Raw genomic sequence first — 19,790 nt, forward strand, 5'->3', positions numbered from 1 at the left:
AGAGGGATGTGGTAAGTCTTAGTTGCACAAAACGGGGAATGTATTAGATGTGAATGAACTTTGGTGCACATGACCGTTGGATGAGAGGGATGTGGTCATCTTAGTTGCACAGAGAAAGAGCATATTTAGGTGCATAAATAAGGTAGCTGCATTTTTATGATAATAAAAAAGCTGGAGCACGTCGGGACTGGGCTCCCTGAGTTTTTGTTGTTTTGTGTTTTCTTTAGGTTCTCTTGTGGCCTTGGTGCTGCTGTTTTCGTATTTTACTTCTTGCTTTTCTTCCTTTAGGTTTTCCCTTTTCTTTTCTTTCCTTTGTTTTTCTCTTTTGGTGTTGGCCTAATAGTATTTGCACCTTTCAAAAAAGAAAAAAAAAGAAGCTGGGCACTTGCGAAGAAGCTAGTCCAATCAGATATTAAAGGGCTGACCACATGAATCCTATCCCGTCATTTGACTCTATCAAGGGCCATAACTAAAGTTAGACCATAGGTCATCGAGTCGTTTCTTACTACCTCCACACCTTTTAGGCCCCCCCTTGCCCTTTTGGAGCCTTCAACTTGGACCAACTCACTCCTAACTCGCAGTTCTTGGTCTCCATTGCACATGATCAAGCCATCTAAGTTTGATTTCCGTTGTTTTATTACCTATTGGTGCTACTCCTAAATTCCCTTGATTGCATTCATTTCTAATTCTATCCTTCCTTGTCTTGCCACTCGTCCATCTCAACATCCTCATTTCAGCTACACTCCAATGAACATGTTGTTCCTTAACTTCCCAACATTCTGTCCGTAAAGCATGGCTGTTAGCTGTCCTATAAAAAATTTCTTTTTGTTTGAGTGGTACACAACGATCACATAAAACTCTAGTGGCACATCTCCATTTCTTCTACCTTGAATTCTATGGGCAACATCCTTCTCAATCTCTCCACTCATGAATTATCGACCCAAGATATCGTAAGTGGTCATTTTCTTATTGTTACTAAAATTGCACTACATACACTTTGTTTTAGTGTAACTAATTTTAAAACCTTTAGATTATAAAGAACCTCTCCATAAATATAGTTGTGTTTATGCCCTCCCTCGTCCTGTCAATTAAAACTATGTCATTTGCAAACAACATACGCTATGGGATGATAGGGACATCTCGCGCACACGCATGCCTCCCTTACGCACATACGCAAGGAGGAGGGCCTCACCTTCGATATAAATCGATGACGACATCTATGGAGGGCCTCCTAGTTAGAAGACTATATTTTGGTTCCTTGGGGTGGACCCGATCATCATGTGGATCCCATCATTGGATCTCATGATCATGACCCACTACTTTAGGAACGTCATGAACAGTTTAGATTGCATTGATTAATTGTTATTTTTGATTACTTCGTCTTTAAGTAATAGTATGCGCACATGGCGTAACTTTTGGGGTATAAGTTTTTCTTATAAATAGACAACCCCTTGTAGGGTTTTTTCATTGAAGATGATTAATAAAATTCTGCGTTTTCTTGCTTATCTAATTCTTCAAGTTGTGGAAACCTAATTGGGTGCGAAACCCTCCCTTCTTCAAAGGGCTAATTATCGTGGTGCAAAACCACACCCATCCCAAATCACCCCCATCTCCTACCCTCCATATTCCTCATCTTGTACAGCCATCTCCTCATTAAATCCACCCATGTTTGCAGCTAATCTCTCCTGGACAACAGATTTCCAGAATCTGGCCCTACAGGAGGGCTGAAACTTCGGATCAATCATCCGTTTGACCTGAAATTTGGAGGGAAGGTGGCCCATCCTTGGCCGACCAGACCTTAGTTGGCCGATTCCAGATTCGTGGGCCCCATACACGTGCGAGCCACCATCCATGCACGCGTGTCAGGCCGGTTTGCTGTCCACACGTGCGGGCTAATCACAGATTCCCTCTCGTCTCTATTTCACTCATCGTTCGCCTTGTTTCCATAACTCCAACCCTAGATCATCTCAAATCCCCAAGTTTTATTCCACTTTTGAAACCCTAGGTTTTCCCGAATTGAAACGTGAGAATCCCTTGGATTGGGAAATAATCCTTTGCATGTGTGGATGAATCCACTATCCTTTGAGCATTGTTTGGTCTATAATTTTTAATTGATTCAGCCCTAACATGTGTAGGCTTGTACCCTCATAGATTCCCCTTGTTGAATTGTTGACTTTATGTGGGATGTGGAATTATTGTGATTGTTTCTAAATTATTATGATCTAAAGCTTGAAATCTTGCACATCATATCTAGTTTTCATGTCCTGCATCAAATTTGGTATCAGAGCTTAGGTTTATAGGGGATTGCATTGCATGTTTAGGGTTTAGTCTACTCGCGTTCTTTTTGTATTAAATTTCATCATATAGGGCTATTTAGGACCCATCATTCACAACATAGACTGTTGAATTTTCTATTGTCAGAAATTCTCTAATTTTCATTGCTGAATTTTCTGTTAACAAACTGTTTGGACAGTTATGTTGTTGGAATTTTAGGAGCATTGCGTAGTTTCCCTCATATAGAGTCTTATAGGAGCATTTAGTCTAATTTAGACGCATATAATTGCATTAGAGGACCTTTAAGTTGAGTGGATAGTTGTATGCCTACACGTACTGGTCGTGGTTCGGGTTGCACCTTGCACTAAACATGAAGCAATTACAAGAGTCAATGGATAACATAACCTGACAGTTTGAGTATTTGGGTAGGTGCTTTGAACAAAGTATTGACCAACGCTGGAATCAGCTTAATGTGCGCGTTACCCAACTAGAGACCCCCGCCTGGGCAAACCCCGCCATTGGGGAAGATGACCAATCTCAGGCAGGTGGTTAGGAGGATAGACAAGGGAATGAGGGTGGCCAAAGAAACAGACATGGGCGCGCACCCGTGCACCCATCCCGTGAGGAGCATCATGATCATTAAAACCCATATGCACAACTCCTCAAGGGAGTCAGAGTAGAGGCCCATACGTTTAATGGCCACTTGGGCCCTAAAGCTTTTCTAGGTTGGTTGGCCGATATAGACCACTATTTTGACTTGTACGACATGTCGGATGCTCGTCGAGTCCAATTTGCCAAGATAAAGCTTGTGGGCCAAACAAAGAGGTTTTGGGCTACTATGGAGTGAAAGAAAGAGAGGTTGAGGGAACCTCCAATAGTTCATTGAGGAGAAATGAAAGAAATTCTTAAGGAAAAATACCTCCCTTTCTCTTATCACTTGAGGTTAGTTGAGGAATCAAAGTTCAAGTCTAAGCCTTTCCATATTCTAAATACCAAAGACTTTTGAGCGAGAGATTGAGTCGGACTTGATGGTGTACGCCCTTGTGGCTCGGGAAAGTGCACCAGAGGCTAGTGTAGAGTTACCCACTGAGGATATTCCGGTAATGGATGAGTTTCGTGATGTCTTTCCTGATGATCTACCAGATGAGCTTCTCCCTATGAGGGATATACAACACGCCATTGATTTAGTCCCTGGGGTGACTCTACCAAACCCGTCTGAGGTGGTCAATAGGAGTCTGAGAAATTTGCTTAGGTGTTTAGTAGGGGAGCACACCAGGACGTAGGACACTGCACTAACTATCGGCTATCGCCGAGTTTGCATTTAATAGTCCTGTCAATAGATCCACAGGTTTAAGTCCTTTTGAAGTCGTTACTGGTTACAAACCTAAGAAGCCTACTGATCTTGTCCTTATGTTCTTGTCTCATAGGCCATTAGAGTCTGCAGAGTCCTTTGCACATCACATTCATTCATTGCATCGAGAAATCAGGCAAAAGAGCAATACTAGTAATGAACATTACAAAATTTCTATTGACCAACATAAACGATTTAAGGAATTCAATGTAGGGGACTCTGTGATGGTTCGCATCAGGCCAGAGTGGTACCCTCAGGGAGCCGTTCGTAAATTACACGCGCGTAGCGCTGGACTATACAAAATTATAAAACGAAACGGTCTCAATGCGTATGTGGTAGATCTTCCACCTTCCATGAAAATTAGTTTTACATTCAATGTGGAGGATCTAGTTGCATTTCAGGGGACCACTGACACATTGTCCAGCTTGTCACTTAACAATCCTGATTCCCCAGACTTTTCCGTTGATCCATGACCCTCTCCCAACCCATCTTCCCAGCCTTTTCCTCCCATACCTACCCTTCCCACACCCAGAGAGGAGATAGAGGATATTTTGGACCATCAGGTCGTATCAATGTCAGACGGTGGATTTCAAAAGTTCCTGGTCAAAGTGGAAGTCACGCCCAACTTCAAACAGTACGTGGCTCACTGAGGAGGAGCTTTAGAGATTTGATCCTGATATTTTGGATCAGTTCAGGAGTTTTGTTTCGCCAATGGCGAAATCTTCGTAGTCGGGGAGAGTTGATGGGGATATCTCGCTCACACGCACAGGCATGTACGCAAGGAGGGCCCCACCTTCGATCTGGATCGATGACGACATCCATGGAGGGCCTCCTAGTTAGAGGATTGTGTTTTGGTTCCTTGGGGTGGACCCGATCATCATGTGGATCCCATCATTGGATCTCATGATCGCAGCCCACTACCCTAGGTGACTTAGGACTTTGAGTTTTGCTTATTACCATTATTAGGAACATCATGAACGGTTTAAATTGTATTGATTAGTTGTTATTTTTGATTACTTCATATTTAAGTAATAGTATGCACACATGGCGCGGCTTTTGGAATATAGGTTTTTCTTATAAATAGGTAACCCCTTGTATGGTTTTTTTCATTGAAGATGATTAACAAAATTCTGCGTTTTCCTGCTTCTCTAATTCTTTGAGTTGTGGAAACCTAATTGGGTGCGAAACTCTCCCTTCTTCGAAGGGCTAACTACCGTGGTGTGAAGCCACACCCATCCCAAATCGTCCCCATCTCCTACCCTCTATATTCCTCATCTCTTACAAATATCCCCTCATTAAATCCACTCACGTTTGCCGCTAATCTTTCCCCTACAACAGATTTTCAGAATCTGGCCCTGCAGGAGGGCTGAAACTTTGGTGGAGCACTGTGTTCAAACCAATTATCCATTTGGTCTGAAATTTGGAGGGAAGGTGGCCCATCCCCGGCCAACTAGATCCTACTTGGCCGATTTCAGATTCATGGGCCCCACACACTTGCGGGCCACCATCCACGCATGCGCGTTAGGCCGGTTTGCTATCCACACGTGCGGGTTGATCATAGGTTTCCTCTCGTCTCTATTTCACTCATATTTCGCCTTATTTCCATAACCCTAACTCTAAATCATCTCAAATCCCCAAGTTCTATTCCACTTTTGAAACTTTAGGTTTTCCCGAATTGAAACGTGAGAATCCCTTGGATTGGGAAATAATCCTTTGCATGTGTGGATGAATCTACCATCTTTTGAGCAATGTTTGGTCTATAATTTTTAATTGATTCAGCCCTAATATGTGTAGGCTTGGACCCTCGTAGATTCCCCTTGTTGAATTGTTGACTTTATGTGGGATGTGGAATTATTGTGATTATTTCTAAATTATTATCATCTAAAGCCTGAAATCTTGCACATCATATCTAATTTTCATGTCCTGCATCATGGGATCTCTTCTTGCAAATGCCTCATTAACTCGGCCATGAGCAATGCGAAAAGGGTACATGCTCAATGCCGACTCCTGGTGCAAGCTTTCAGTAATTGGGAACCTTTTCTCTCCACTAGTCGTCCTTACATTTGTTACCGCTCCCCCATACATACCCTTAATCATGTTAATATATCCTTTGGAAACTCCTTTTTGCCAACAATCACCAGTTAACTCTCTAGGGACCCTACTGTGAGCTCTCTAAGTTGATAAAGACCATGTGGAGATCTGTCTCCCATCTCTATATTTCTCCCATTGTCTAAGTAGGTTCCTGTGAATAAAAGGTAAATTCCTATGGTACTGATTAGATTTTTTTTTTTAAAAAAAAATCTCTGAATGAGTATAATAATAATGTAGAAAAGAAACTGAGATATCCTTAAAATCTAATGTAACATCATCTCTTGAAAAAAAATGTAACATGCTGGTGTTTGTAAATATTCCTTTGACATGTATGCTGCAAACAAAATTCATGTTAAGCTTTCTTACAAGGATTTTTAATAACCAAGCTAAAAGTTATTATTTACTATTCTTCACAGGTTTCAATTATGAAAATGTTGGACCATCCCAATATTGTCAACCTCGTTGAGGTCATTGATGACCCAAGCACAGATCACTTCTACATGGGTATTTATTGATGCTTTCTTGTCCTTTTGTTTTTTATTCTCCTCTCGCTTATGTTAATTATGCCATCCTAATCTGCCCTTCAATATCTCATTTTATAGGACTGTAACTCTGTCAAAATTTATTGCCTTGTTTCACTGAAAAATATTTCCTTTTCTTCTTGAGCAGTTCTAGAGTATGTAGAAGGAAAATGGGTATGCGAGGGTTCTGGTCCACCGGGTGGCATAGGGGAAAGTACTGTGAGGAGATACTTGCGGGACATTGTCGCTGGGCTCATGTATCTCCATGCTCATGTAAGATGTTTATGTCAGTGTGCTTGGCCCATTCTACGCATGTTTTGGTGCAATCCAGTTATCAAATCAATTCAAAAAGATATCTGAATCTCAAGAGTGGATAAAGAACACACCTCTTGATCGGCTTTCTTTGTAGTTGCGCTGTTTTGTTTTGCCCTTTGAGCCCCTCTTTTAATAAAATTCCTTTTTGCTGAAAAAGAAGGAATGGACAAAGAAACACCCACAGAGAGAGGGATAAACAATTCCATTAAAACTTCTTTACTTCTTACAAATACTTAAAATGAAACCTCATGAAACTCAAAAAATGCTATGCGTTGTACCTTCGACAACAATCCCCTTTCATAAACCTAAAAAGATACACACTAAAATCCCTATGAATCTTTACTTAAGATTTTCCAACTATTAGATTGATTTGAAATCAATCTAATGCATCTCAGATAGCAACAATTTTACCTACAAAGATTTGTCTAATTTGTAATGGCTTAAAAGTAGTAAATGTAAAAAATCATTACCAAAATCTTTAGAGACTCTTCAAAGTTAGTGCAGTTCTACAAATTAAAAAAAAAAAGTTTACCGGGGAAAGTTGGGAAAGTCCAAAACTGGAAAACTTAGATTTCAAGCATATCTCAGAAGCTGAAGTCGAACATCTTAAGAGTACTTTTACCAAAGAAGGAATCAAAGCAACAATGGACGTTCTTGGTAGGGACAAGGCATTGGGGCCTGATGGTTTTTAACATTTCTTCCACCCCGCCTGAATGATATGGGCAACGTCCTTCTCAATCTCTCCGCTCATTAATTATCAACCCAAGATATGGTAAGTGGTTGTTTTTGGGAAACTTCTTGGTTAGCAATCTTAACTAATTCCTTGTTCCACTCCTATTGTTGCTAAAATTGCACTCCATATACTCTATTTTAGTCCAACTAATTTTAAATCCTTTGGATTCTAACTCCTCCATAAATCTAGCCGGTTTACGTCCTCTCCTGTCTTGTCAATCAAAACCATGTCATTTGCAAACAACATGCATACACCATGGAATCTCTTCCTGCAAATGCCTCATTATCTCGTGCACGACCAATGCTAAAAGGTACAGGCTCAATGTTGACCCTTACTGCAAGCTAATTCACTTGTCTCTCCACTACTAGGCCTCACACTTGTTACTGCTCCCTCATACACATCCTCAATCATGTCAATCTATCTGCTTGAAACCCCTATCCTTCCCAACACCCACCAAATTAACTCTATAGGGACTTGATCTTAAGCTTTCTTTAAGTCAATAAAAATCATGTGGAGATCCTTCCTCCTCTCCTTATATCTCTCCATCAATCACCTAGGTAAGAAAATAGCTTTGGTAGTAGACTTGCTTGACATGAAACCAAATTGATTCCTGATACATTCATCTGACACCTTAGTGTTTATTCAATCACTCTTTCCTTGACATGAAACCAATTTCATAGTATGGCTAACAAGTTTAATCCCATGATAGTTAGTGCAAGTCTGTATGTCTCCTTTATTCTTATGAATAGGTGCCACGACACTTATCTGCCATTCTTTTCGCATTTTCTTCGATCTCACAATCTCGTTGAACAATTTTGTCAACCAAAATAAATCGGCGTCTCTCTCATACACTCCCAAACCTCTATTGGCACACCATCCAGTCCTAGGGCTTTTCCTATTTTCATCTTTGTCAAAGATTTTTTCACTTCAGATACCCTAATCCTATGAAAGGATCTATTGACTCCAACATCACTTGAGTTTATGGTTCCTTCTATACCAATGCATGATTTTTTATATATGATATGTGCTATTAGATACATATTGATTTAATAGTTTTTGCTATGAATGTAAAACAAAAAAACAAAAGTTTTAGCTCTTAAACTATTTTTAACACAATGAAACAAAACTAATTGTAATAGTATTATGCATTGAAGTGTTAGTTAGACACCACTTGAAAAGCTTGCACATACTCGACCATTGACCACAAAATCTTATAATTTCAAATTCCCCTATTTTTTTTTATTTTTTTTTTAATGCAGAAATTTATTACCCTAATTTCCAAAACCTAGAAATTGTTGTTTCACAAAATTTCTAGCTACTCTTAGCTCAAAACCCCATATCCCCTATTTTTCTTAAATTCACCCAATTTTAAAAACAATTTCTCCAATAGAAATCCTGTTTCTAAATTTCCATGTTTCTCGAACTCCCCCAAATTCTTCAACCCAATATTGTGATCTTGCTAAAATCCCTAAATTTTTACATAACCCTAAAATTCCAAGCTTCAATCTCTCCAAATCCTCTAATCTAAATTTTCCAGTACCCCTAAAGTCCCCAATTCTTCTTCTATCTCTTGTATGGCACAAATGGAAACTCTTCCTTTTAACAACTCCAATTCAGTGCTTAAAATACTAATTGAAGGAAATCAAGAAGATCTCATGGGTTTTTTTTTTTTTTTTTTTTTAATTATTTATTTATTATTTAAATGAAAAATCTAAGAAAAAAAGAAATTGGAAGTATTTTTCATAAATCAAATCTTTGACATAAAAGAAATGGGGACAATGTCCTCAAAGGTGTTTTGTGAGACATCTTTTCACCCTTGATGGGTGTCAAAATACCCAAAGTATTGTTATTTAAGATAACCTTCACAACATTATGCAAGTGGCACCCTCGGTGTACCTAGGTACTAGCCGTTAGGCACGTGCCCTGGGCATGTCTTGGGGATAGCACACACCTAAGGCCTAGGCAATGCCCAGGTGGCCCAAAATGCCTAGGTGTGCACCTGGACACCTTTCGCTATATTGCTCCATGTACATCTAGAGTATCTTTTTTGACAGCGCCTTATCATCAGATGCATGTTCTTCATTTTCATGCTCTACTTTTGCATGAACGTGAATTGTTCTTCGTGATAATCTCCTAACTTGGCCAAATTCTCTTTTACCTTGGACTGATGTATGTGACATTCAAAAGCACGATATTCCAATTGTCCACACTTACATCATGTGAAAGAAGTGCTACTTTATCCTTTGGGTACAATAGCTCCCTGTCTACAACCACCTCTCCCAAGTTGGGGTTTGGTTTTATTATTGGATGCCTGCCTATTGTCCATTGGCCTATAGGAGGTGTTGCAGTCGCTTTACATGAGAAGCAAGCTGGCTGCCCTATCATCGATGATGGTCCTCGTGGGGCACTAAATCATCACCCAAATCCCCAATTAATAGTCTCCTCCCCTTTCAATAAAATTATGTAAGCATTGGACATTTTGAACACATCTTTGAAAGCCAATTTTTTTTCCTCATGTTCAGTTTAATAGCAATTAATATATCTTGGAATTTGCATTCTTCATACTTGCAAAATACATCCTGTGATGTCAAGATATGAAATTCCTCAGTATATTCATTTACTTATTTAAGCCTTGGCGAAGATTTTGACATCTTTGGTAGAGGTCATAGGATTAAGGTCATTTTGGTCATATCTGTTTTATTTAGGGTTTTCTCTTTTGTTTTAAGCCTATCTAAGGCTATTCTTGGACGTGTAAAGCATTTTTTTTGAAAGATCACTAAAATTTCATTAAAAGGAAAAGGATAAAACAAAGGGGAAAGGAGAACCAAAAGAAAAATAAAAAAGGCAGTCTGCTGAGAAAGCGGACTTTGCAGCGACCATAAGAATAAAAGATTAGACTCCTTAAACCTACCCTCAGTTACTGGCCATTCTAGAAGCATGCGTTTAGCATTGGAAATTATACTGTGCACAGGATTAGAAATTTTATCAAAACATCTGTTGTTTCTCTCTTATCCAAATAGCCCACCAGATAGCTAAAATCGACATTCTCCACAGCCGCTTCAATAACTTGCCCAAATTGACACCGTGCCACACTTAAAGAAGGAGATCGACCAAGCCTGGATTGCACCAGCTTAGCCTAAAACACTGCAGAAATTCAGACCATATCGTAGCTATGAACATGGAGGAGGAGGTGATTGATCGATTCCTCTTCCTTCATGCAGCATAAACAAACTTTGACGATCGGCATCCCCCTTTTCTTCAAATTATTGATCGTAAGAATTTTCTTCTGCCCCACCAGCCAGCCAAAAACCAGAATTTTTGGGGGAGCCCCACATTTCCAGATGAGGGAAGACGGGTGGGAATTGGTGGCAAGGGGAGTGGCCATCTTCTGATAGAACAACTTAACTGTAAAAGCGTCAGATTTGCCCCATCTCCAGTTAATGCGATCAGCAGATTGAGGGTCCAGCTTGATGCTATGCAATTTGTGAAGAAGTTCAATGTACTCGGAGGCCTCCCAGTCATGAAGATATCTTCTACAATCCACATTTCAGACTATATCTCCGCCAGAAACAGAAACACACCTGTTTATCATTATATCTTTGTTTGGGGCAAGCTGGAAAATGTTTGGGAATGCTTCTTTCAGAGGAATGTCGCCCAGCCAGGTGTCTTCCCAGAATCGAATGCGATCACCCTTACCTGGGTCAAAAACAACCCCCTTAAGCACCTGATTTTGCATGGCAAGAATTCCCCTCCAAAGTGCTGAGGCCCTATAGTTAGAAGAGGGCTTAGACCACCAGCCCCCCCACAGAAGTACCGTATTTATATTTGATCACCTTATTCTAGAGGCTGTCGTTTTCAGTCCCAAGTCTCCAGATCCACTTTCCCAAGAGAGCACCATTCATAACCTTAAGATCCTTTATGCCCACACCCCCTTCATAAAAGCTGCGGCACACCTGCTTCCACTTAACTAGCTGGAATTTTCATGTGTCTGTCTTGCCGTTCCAAAAGAACTCATGTCTCAGCTTATCAGTCATCTTCAAAACACTAACCGGGCATCTGAAAAGGGACATGAGGTGCACGGGCAGATTTGATAGGGCTGCCTTTATAAGAATAAGCTGACCACCTCTCGAGAGATAGCAACATTTCCATTTGGCAAGATGGGTTTCGACACGATTAATCACCTTGTCCCACGAAGCTTTTGGGGTCACTCCAATAAATAACGGAAGACCAACAAAGGATGAAGGGAGCGAGGCCGCTGAACAACCAATATTATGAGCAAAATCCGATAGCTCCTTGTCCTCCATATTGATGCCGAATAACTTGGACTTGGCCAGATTCACTTTCAGCTCCGACACCACCTCAAAGCAACGGATAGCGGAGTGCAGGTTGTCCACCAAAGCTGGAGCTGCCTCGCAGAAAATGAGCGTGTCATCCGCATATTGAATGTGGGAGATTGTGGTGGGCATTTCTCTCACTCTAACTCCGTTAAAGAGACCTTCCTCTTCTCCTTTTGGCAACATTCTGGATAGTGCCTCACCAACAATGAGGAATAAAGAAGGGGACAAAGGATCACCCTGGCGTAGCCCTCTTGAACTTTTAAAGAAACCTTTGGGGGACCCGTTTAGAAGGATTGAAAAGTGAACTGAACTGATACACTCCCCCATCCACCGTCTCCATTTATTACCGAAACCCATCCTCCTAAGCATGTACTGCAGAAAATCCCAATCGACGTGGTCGTAGGCCTTCTCGATATCCAACTTGCAAATTAAAGACTTGAAGCCAGATTTGTGAGCGGAGTCCAAACATTCATTTGCAATGAGTGCACAATCTACAATCTGCCTTTCTGGGATAAACGCGCTTTGGTTACCAGAGGTGATCTTTCCTATAACCGTATTCAAACGAGTTGCTAACACTTTGGCCAGAATCTTGTATGGACCACCAAGTAGACTGATGGGTCTGAAATCCTTAAGCGCAGCTGCACCTGAAGCTTTTGGAATGAGCGCAATAAAAGATGCCCCTAGACCCTTCTACAATCTGGCTCTATCATGGAATTCCACAAAAATAAAAAATAAAAAATAAAAAATCCATCAGGTCTCCCTTAATGACACTCCAGTAGCTTTGAAAGAAAGAAATGGGGAAACCATTGGGGCCAGGGGCCTTTTCCCCTCTAAGCAAGACCATTGCCCTCCACACTTCCTCCACGCTGAAGGGCAATTCCAGACTGCTGGATTTATCATTGAATAGACTGGGCATTTGAAGATTATCCAATCGTAGTCTGCCCCAACACTCTCCTTGAAACTGAGCTTTAAAATGGCAGATCGCCTCTTCAGCAATTTGAACCTTGTCTTCAATCCGACTGCCGTCAACCACAATACTATTAATTCTATTCCTCCTGACATTCATACTAGCAATAGCATGGAAGTATTTCGTATTGCTATCCCCCTCCTTTATCCATCTGACTTGGGATCTCTGCTTCCAATCTACTTCTTTTTCAAGAGCTCTGGCAGATAGAGCCTGAATAATCTGTATGCATTTAGACAAGAAATCTAATGGCCTGATTCCCGCATCAGCTTTAGCATCAAGGGCTTGTAAATCTTCCACTAACGATTCCAATTCCAGATCCCTATTGCAGAACTAAGACTGCTTCCATTCCTTGATTTTATCTTCCAGCATCCTCAGCTTGCAACATAATTTATACCTAGCATAACCTTTTACTGTGAATTTGTCCCACCAGTCAGCAACCAACTGTGAAAATCCTTTTATTTTAGTCTAAGATATCTCAAATCTAAATGGTTTCGGGCCCCAATTTTGGTCCTCAACCGCAAGTAACACCGGGCAATGGTCCGAGGTTGTTCTTGGGAGAGCTGTCTGAGACACCAAAGGGAAAACTTCCAACTATTCAGGAGATATCAGAATTTTATCCAACATGGAATAGATTAGATCAGCTCTTCTGTTTGTCCATGTGAATCTGACATCAAGAAGGGGGGAGATCCAGCAATTCTTGATCGTTGATCCAAGAGGAAAAAACGCGCATCGAGGGAGATCTTTTGCTCATGGGATTTTTCCTCCACGTATCTAACGACGTTGAAATCTCCAACGAAACAGCACGGACCCGCAAATCTCTGGCTGGACCTGCTTAATTCATCCCAAAAATCTTGCCAACGAGCATCCTAGGAAGGACCATAAACCAAGGAGATGAGGCAGCAAAATGATGACGATTTATCTTGAAGAATGATTGACACCGAGAATTTTCCAGTCCAACTATCTTCCAAAGTCCATTGAGCTGATTTCCACGCCATGAGGATGTCACCCGTAGATCCAACCGCATTCAGAGACACCCAGTTAGCGTCAGCAGCTTTCCAAAGCGATCTCAAAATCCGATCATCAAAATGTTGAATCTTGGTCTCCTGGAAACAAATAACATCAGGGTTCCTCCTCCCACACGACTCCTTTATTAGTCGTCTCTTCTGCTTTGAACCCACTCCCCTCACGTTCCACGAGAAGATCTTCATGTAATAACTGCACTGCCCCAAGAAGCCCGAAATGCTGCACCCAACTCTTTATTGTCATCGAATCCTGATCTCTCAGAAAGCCGCCGAAGTTGCCTATTGCTGTAAGACTTGGAAAGACGTCTTCTAGGAGACCTACGCTCTAAAATTGGTCTCCCTCGAGTTTCCACACAGTGGAACAGGGCAATAACATCTTCCAGACAGTCCCCGAATGATAGGCCTAAAGCCCTTCCCACATGACCAATTGCATCCCTCACCCATTTTTTCTTACGAATAGTATCAATGAGTTTCGCTCTTGCCCCGTTCTCATTCAACTTCTTTTCTAAGGCTCCCTCCTCTGGCGACGTAGCCGTGCGAATTTGTAACGGTTCAGCTTCCAGAATATCTTCCCCAATTCCGTCTTGGAAAAGGGAGATGATCTGATAAGGCATCCCTAACAAAGAGCAAGGAGGAGAGCATAGAAGTCAGTGATTCAGGGTCGTCCGAGTTCCATGAAGAATTTTCGAATTCAGCTTTGATAATGTCTTCACATTGCCCCTTAATAGCTTACGATGCACTGGAGACATCCTATTTTTGAACGCACAAAGAATCGGTTTTTCTACCAATGTTGCCGGGACGAGGATGAGGCATCGTTCAAAATTAGAGTCGGGTTGGGGAAAGAGGTTGAGATTGAAATTAATTTGACGATTTTGGCTGTCCGTACCCGAGCCTACCTCCTAACCTGAATCGGAATCACGTATCCTGCGACAGCTGTCATTAAAACGAACGGGCTCTTCTCCTACACAGCCAGGTGTCCCCATCGGGATAGGAACTGCCTTTTTAGAAATTGCATTGGACCCCAGCTGACGTGGCGGGCTCTCGGTAGCCCACTTGGACGACTCTGAAGGTCTCGGGCCCCACACACAGACATGCGTCGGATGCCTAGGAGGCTCCTTGTCACTCCCAACGATGGACGTCCGAGCATGCGTGATTCGCACGCCATTTGAAACAGGATCATGTGACTCGCTTGAGGATGGCTCACACATATCGTCTGAGACTCGAGGCATGCCAGCCGTAGGATTCTCTGGCGTAGGCAAGGCGCGGTATGCTACGGCGCCACTTGTCATGCTCAGGGGCGGGTCACGCGCCCAGGACGACTCGCGAGTCTCGATGGCAGGGGAGCACGCTCGCGTGACTAGCATGCCATCAACGTCTGGGCCACGTTTCTCGCATAGGGGTGGGGCACGCATACCGGAAGAGTCCCGATGCGCACCAGCTGTGGGAGAAATGTCCCGTGCTCCTGAGGAGTATCGAGCATTCCGGAGAACCTCCTTAGAGCCTGAAACCGCCTGAGATGAGGAAGACGATATTTTCTTCGTCTTCTAGAAATCTCCCCACCTCGGATGAAATTCCTCCTTCGTCTCTCTTTGAATCGGCACCTCAACCACTCTTCCCTCCACTAGGACCTGAAGTTGGAGCGGCAATGGGTCTCCCTTTCTTCTTCTGATCCAAGCTCGAATCACAGCCATTTCCTCCCCCAGCTTAGTCTTCAAATCCAACTTAATGAGAAAGCCAATCATGGTGGCGGCTTAGATAAAGAATTCGTCGTACCATAACTCGAGCGGTACCCCCCAGATGAGTACCCAGAGTTCTTCCATGCCAAATATGGAATAATCGTTCCATTTTTGAACTTTCACTATTAGCTCATCAGGATGCAATAAACCTGCCATAATGAGAAGTTTTGGATTAACTCCCGGGCAGACCTTTATCCCTAGGTCGTTGTATCCTATTGGCTTGATGGAGTAGTTGGCCGGTCGAAATCCACAACACACAGCTATCCATTTTCGAACCTACGGAAGCGAGACGCCTTCTCTGGTGCTCACCACTACTGTATCCCGCAACTCCCTTCTGGACCGATCCAATCTACCTTTGCTTATGCATATCATGCACGGATCGGAGGTTTTGATGGCCTCAACCTCTAGATCCGATTGGTTCACAGCGATTTGGGGGTGGTTAGTTGAAGATGACTGGAGAGCGACTTTTGATGAAGGTCCCATTGGCTGAAGCAAGGCCTCCTTAAACGATTGCCCACTATGTTAAAGGATATAGTCTCCGGGTTTAGAACCTTTCGGAATCGTCGCAGGTTTAGAGTTTTTTTTTTTTTGTTGTTTCCTTTAGAAATCTCGAAATTTTCTTATGCTCTAGCCGTTCAGGGCCGAATCTTGCCCTTTGAACTAACATCGGTTTTCCGCCAAAGCTTTCGCCGTGTACCATCTGGACTGCCCTTCCCAGCTCCTCTTCGAAGCTCATACTAACGAGGGCGAACCCTTTGAGAAGCCCTGAGACCCTGTCTCTTGGTAAGACAACATCCATCACCACCCCCGCACGCCTGAAAACTCTCGCAAAGTTGATCAGAAGCCACCCATTTGGGTAGCCTCTGACGAAAAGCGTTGGGTTTGACGCAATTTTTCTTGTCCTCCCGTCCAACTCATTACCTTTCCTGGATTTCTGAGCGATGATCTGCGATCGCTTCTGTTGATCGCCCTGATCTACTATCTCCCCCTCCTTTATTTCCCTATCCGCCGTATCCGCCTCCATGCAATATTGTTATGTGAGTTTCTTACTGCTTGGACGTGTAAAGCATTATGATGATTTGAAACAAAGTTCTTTGGTTTTGGTGTTTCTGTGACTTGGAAGGAGGTGGGGGTTTTGTGATCTCTAGCAGTTTGCTAGTGGATGATTGGGGTTAGTCCCTACAATCTTGCTTTTCTTCTTTGATCCATTTGCATCTCGTCCAGGTTACTCTCTCCATAAATACAACACAGCTTGTTTGGAAAAAAAAAAAAAGAAGAGAAAAGGACTCTCTCTCTCTCTCTCTCTCTCTCTCTCTCTCTCTCTCTCTCTCCATTATTCATAAATACAACAATGCCATCATGAAATTTCCAAAGCTACATTAGCCCATACATTCCCTCGCGACTCATTGCAAAGCTATATTAGCCCAATGTAGCATTCGCCCAGCAACTGCAGTCCCAACACCTGTCAATGTTATAGTTCTTCACATTTCAACGAGTACAAAAATGATTTTACCCATTTTGTTCACATCCATGTCTTCTATTAGTATCATGACCACAATCTTTGCTTCCATCATGATCACGAGAGCCATTTGCATCATGACCACAACCATGACCATAATCAATAATTTTAGTGATAAACCAAACTGCTCTTATACAGTTCCTTATGCATGGTCACAGACTACACATGTTAAAACCCTTCAACAGTGGCGACTCTGTAATTTCTGGCAGGTTGGCTGGTCTGTTTCACAGATTGGCAGGTAGGGGTCTGTTTCAAAGGGAGATAAGTAAACATTAAATAATTTTGGTAGACAAATCTGGCCTCTGTGACTGGTGTACATCGTGTGACGTTGTCAAAAACTAACTGACATGTATGTGTAACAGATGCTGATAGGTGACACAGTCTGAACCAGATTGTAACACCTGAAAAATTGGTGCACTTCATTCTATCTTTGTTGACAGTTCATGGATGATGATATTTTTTAAACAAGTTTTGATGTTTTTATTAACTTCTTTTGCTGAGAATTTGTACTAGGTAGAGTAGAAATGCTTTTAATGTTCCATATTTGAGACTACTAAAATTGTGACACTGATTATTTTTCAACCAACAGAATATTGTGCATGGTGACATTAAACCTGATAATCTTTTGGTCACAAGCACTGGCTCAGTGAAGATCGGAGACTTCAGTGTCAGCCAAGTTTTTGAGGTAAGCCGTTACTTTGCTCATGAGTGCGTTGGTTATTCACATGAAGGAGCAAGCAAGGATTTAAAAATCATTTCACAGAACACAACTTGACAGAGGCGAAAACCGTTACAACCTGTTTAGCTTCAGCAGAAGCTTATTGATGCAGGATGCAACCCTTGGATGGTCATGGTCAACCAACAGTCTCAATCCCATATTTCCAAAAACATTTAAATGCAATAATTTAAAAATAATTGACTAGATTTGTAGATCTTAGCATCACACTGTCCAGTAACAATTAGCATTGCACCAATCAAATATGAATCTTCACACCTCCTATGAGCATATCCATCACGCCATGCATGTGGTAAGCATGTTGACCAATAGTTTGAGGAATAACTCTGCAGAAAAAGAGAATCTTTCTATGTGTAAAAGCTTCAATTTTCTTTCATTTAATCATTTATAAAAGGGTCTTTACATGTTTGTATACTTTTTTTTTTTTGTAAAGAAAAAGGAATGCAAATATAATCCTAACTAGTCATTACGTTTGATTCTAACCATATGTTTCAATAAGATATTAAAAATGAACTTCAGTCCTGACACAACCGTAAAATCAGTCATCACTCAATTGATATCAAAATTGCATGATCTTGGTCTTATTTCCAAGATAAGGCAATATGGTCTTGAAACAGAATCAGTTTCATGTCATTCTGACATCATTTGGTCTGCTCAAAAAGTGCCCACTCCAGTTTTCATGGGCCTACTCGAAGGTTGCAGCATCACCAATGCATTAGAATAGCAACTCGTCGAGCACATTTGCATGTTTTGTGAGTTCTAAAACTATGGGTGCAAGAGTGTGTCCTTAAGCTGCTTGATGTTTTCCGATGTTCATTTGTGTGCAAAAGCACTTCAGTTTCAAATTTTGTTATCATTGAAGTGCATGATTGGTGCCAAGTCTGTCACAATCATATCTAGTTTTTTAATTTTTATGTTTTTTACTAACATGGTAGGTAGCTAAGTAGTATCCATTTGTTGAGGCTTCCCTTTTAGTTTTCAAAAGAAACTGAGTTGTTTGGTTTTTTATTTGGAAAGACCTGCAATCCTTAGTTGGAAGTATGGCAAATTGTCTTCCATAAACCCTAGATTCTTGAATCCTTCATAGAACTGGAGTACCCGAGTTGAATACTTGGATAAGGGTAACGATAATGGATGACCCTTTCCCCTAATTTAGATCCAGATTTACTAGGATGTTGAAGTCTAGATGATGCAGGACAATTAACCACTTACTCTAAAAGCTCGAACTGTTAGAGTATGGCGAATTAATCCCTTTGTCTCATGGCCCAGGCCCCACATCGCATGGGTTAGGACCTTGGCCGAACCCCCTTCGTGGGCCCCAAATCACATGGGCCGCCCACCCCGAGTGTGTCCTCGCATCCCACGGGCTACCCCACTTGAGCCTGGTGTGAAATGCGTATTAATCACCCACAGTGAGGAGTCTCGAACACGAGACCTCCTCCGTGGGCCGCACCCACCCCGAGTGTGCCCTTGCATCCAACAAGCGACCCCACTCGAGCTCGGTGTGAAAATGCCCCTGTATTAATCACCCCCAGTGAGGAGTCTCGAACACGAGACCTCCTGCTCTGATACCAATTTGATGTAGGACAATTAACCACTTACTCTAAAAGCTCGAACTGTTAGAGTATGGCGAATTAATCCCTTTGTCTCATAGCCCAGGCCCCACATTGCATGGGTTAGGACCTCGGCTGAACCCCCTTCGTGGGCCCCAAATCACATGGGCCTCCCACCCCAAGTGTGTCCCCGCATCCCACGGGCTACCCCACTCGAGCCTGGTGTGAAATGCGCATTAATTACCCCTGGTGAAGAGTCTTGAACACGAGACCTCCTCTGTGGGCCGCACCCACCCCAAGTGTGCCCTTGCATCCAACAAGCGACCCCACTCGAGCCCGGTGTGAAAATGCTCCTGCATTACTAGAGTTAGGAAGTATTTTAACATGATTGTGCTTATGAGAAATAATAACCAATCCTTTCTGTAGCCATGTCGTGGGAATTTGGATTGTGAGGACCTGCCAGTTCCGATTCTTATTATACTCGATCCCTATACTTGTATTGGGGTAACAAAGCCATCCCTATACTTGTATTGGGGTAACAGAGCCCTAGACATCTGTCTTAAATATAGAATATAAGAATGACACCCATTGTTGGTACCATTCAAAGAAAAGATGAAGAAGAAGAAGAACATATC

At 42.1% G+C, this 19,790-nt stretch overlaps 1 protein-coding gene across 6 annotated transcripts in view; it reads left to right on the plus strand.

Annotated features, from left to right (window-relative positions):
* LOC131240322 (serine/threonine-protein kinase GRIK2) overlaps positions 1-19,790 on the plus strand; it is a 39,000-nt gene that overhangs the window by 8,075 nt on the left and 11,135 nt on the right. For 5 of the 6 annotated variants that reach the window (XM_058238455.1, XM_058238450.1, XM_058238452.1 and 2 more), the window contains exons 7-9: positions 6,133-6,220; positions 6,386-6,510; positions 17,456-17,551. In XM_058238455.1, the coding sequence (XP_058094438.1) occupies positions 6,133-6,220; positions 6,386-6,510; positions 17,456-17,551 (309 nt within the window). The remainder of the gene's footprint in view (positions 1-6,132; positions 6,221-6,385; positions 6,511-17,455; positions 17,552-19,790) is intronic. The other variant, XM_058238454.1, reaches the window with a different exon arrangement.

The sequence above is a fragment of the Magnolia sinica genome, chromosome 3 (genome assembly GCF_029962835.1).
Source record: "Magnolia sinica isolate HGM2019 chromosome 3, MsV1, whole genome shotgun sequence".
In the NCBI taxonomy this organism is placed as follows: domain Eukaryota; kingdom Viridiplantae; phylum Streptophyta; class Magnoliopsida; order Magnoliales; family Magnoliaceae; genus Magnolia; species Magnolia sinica.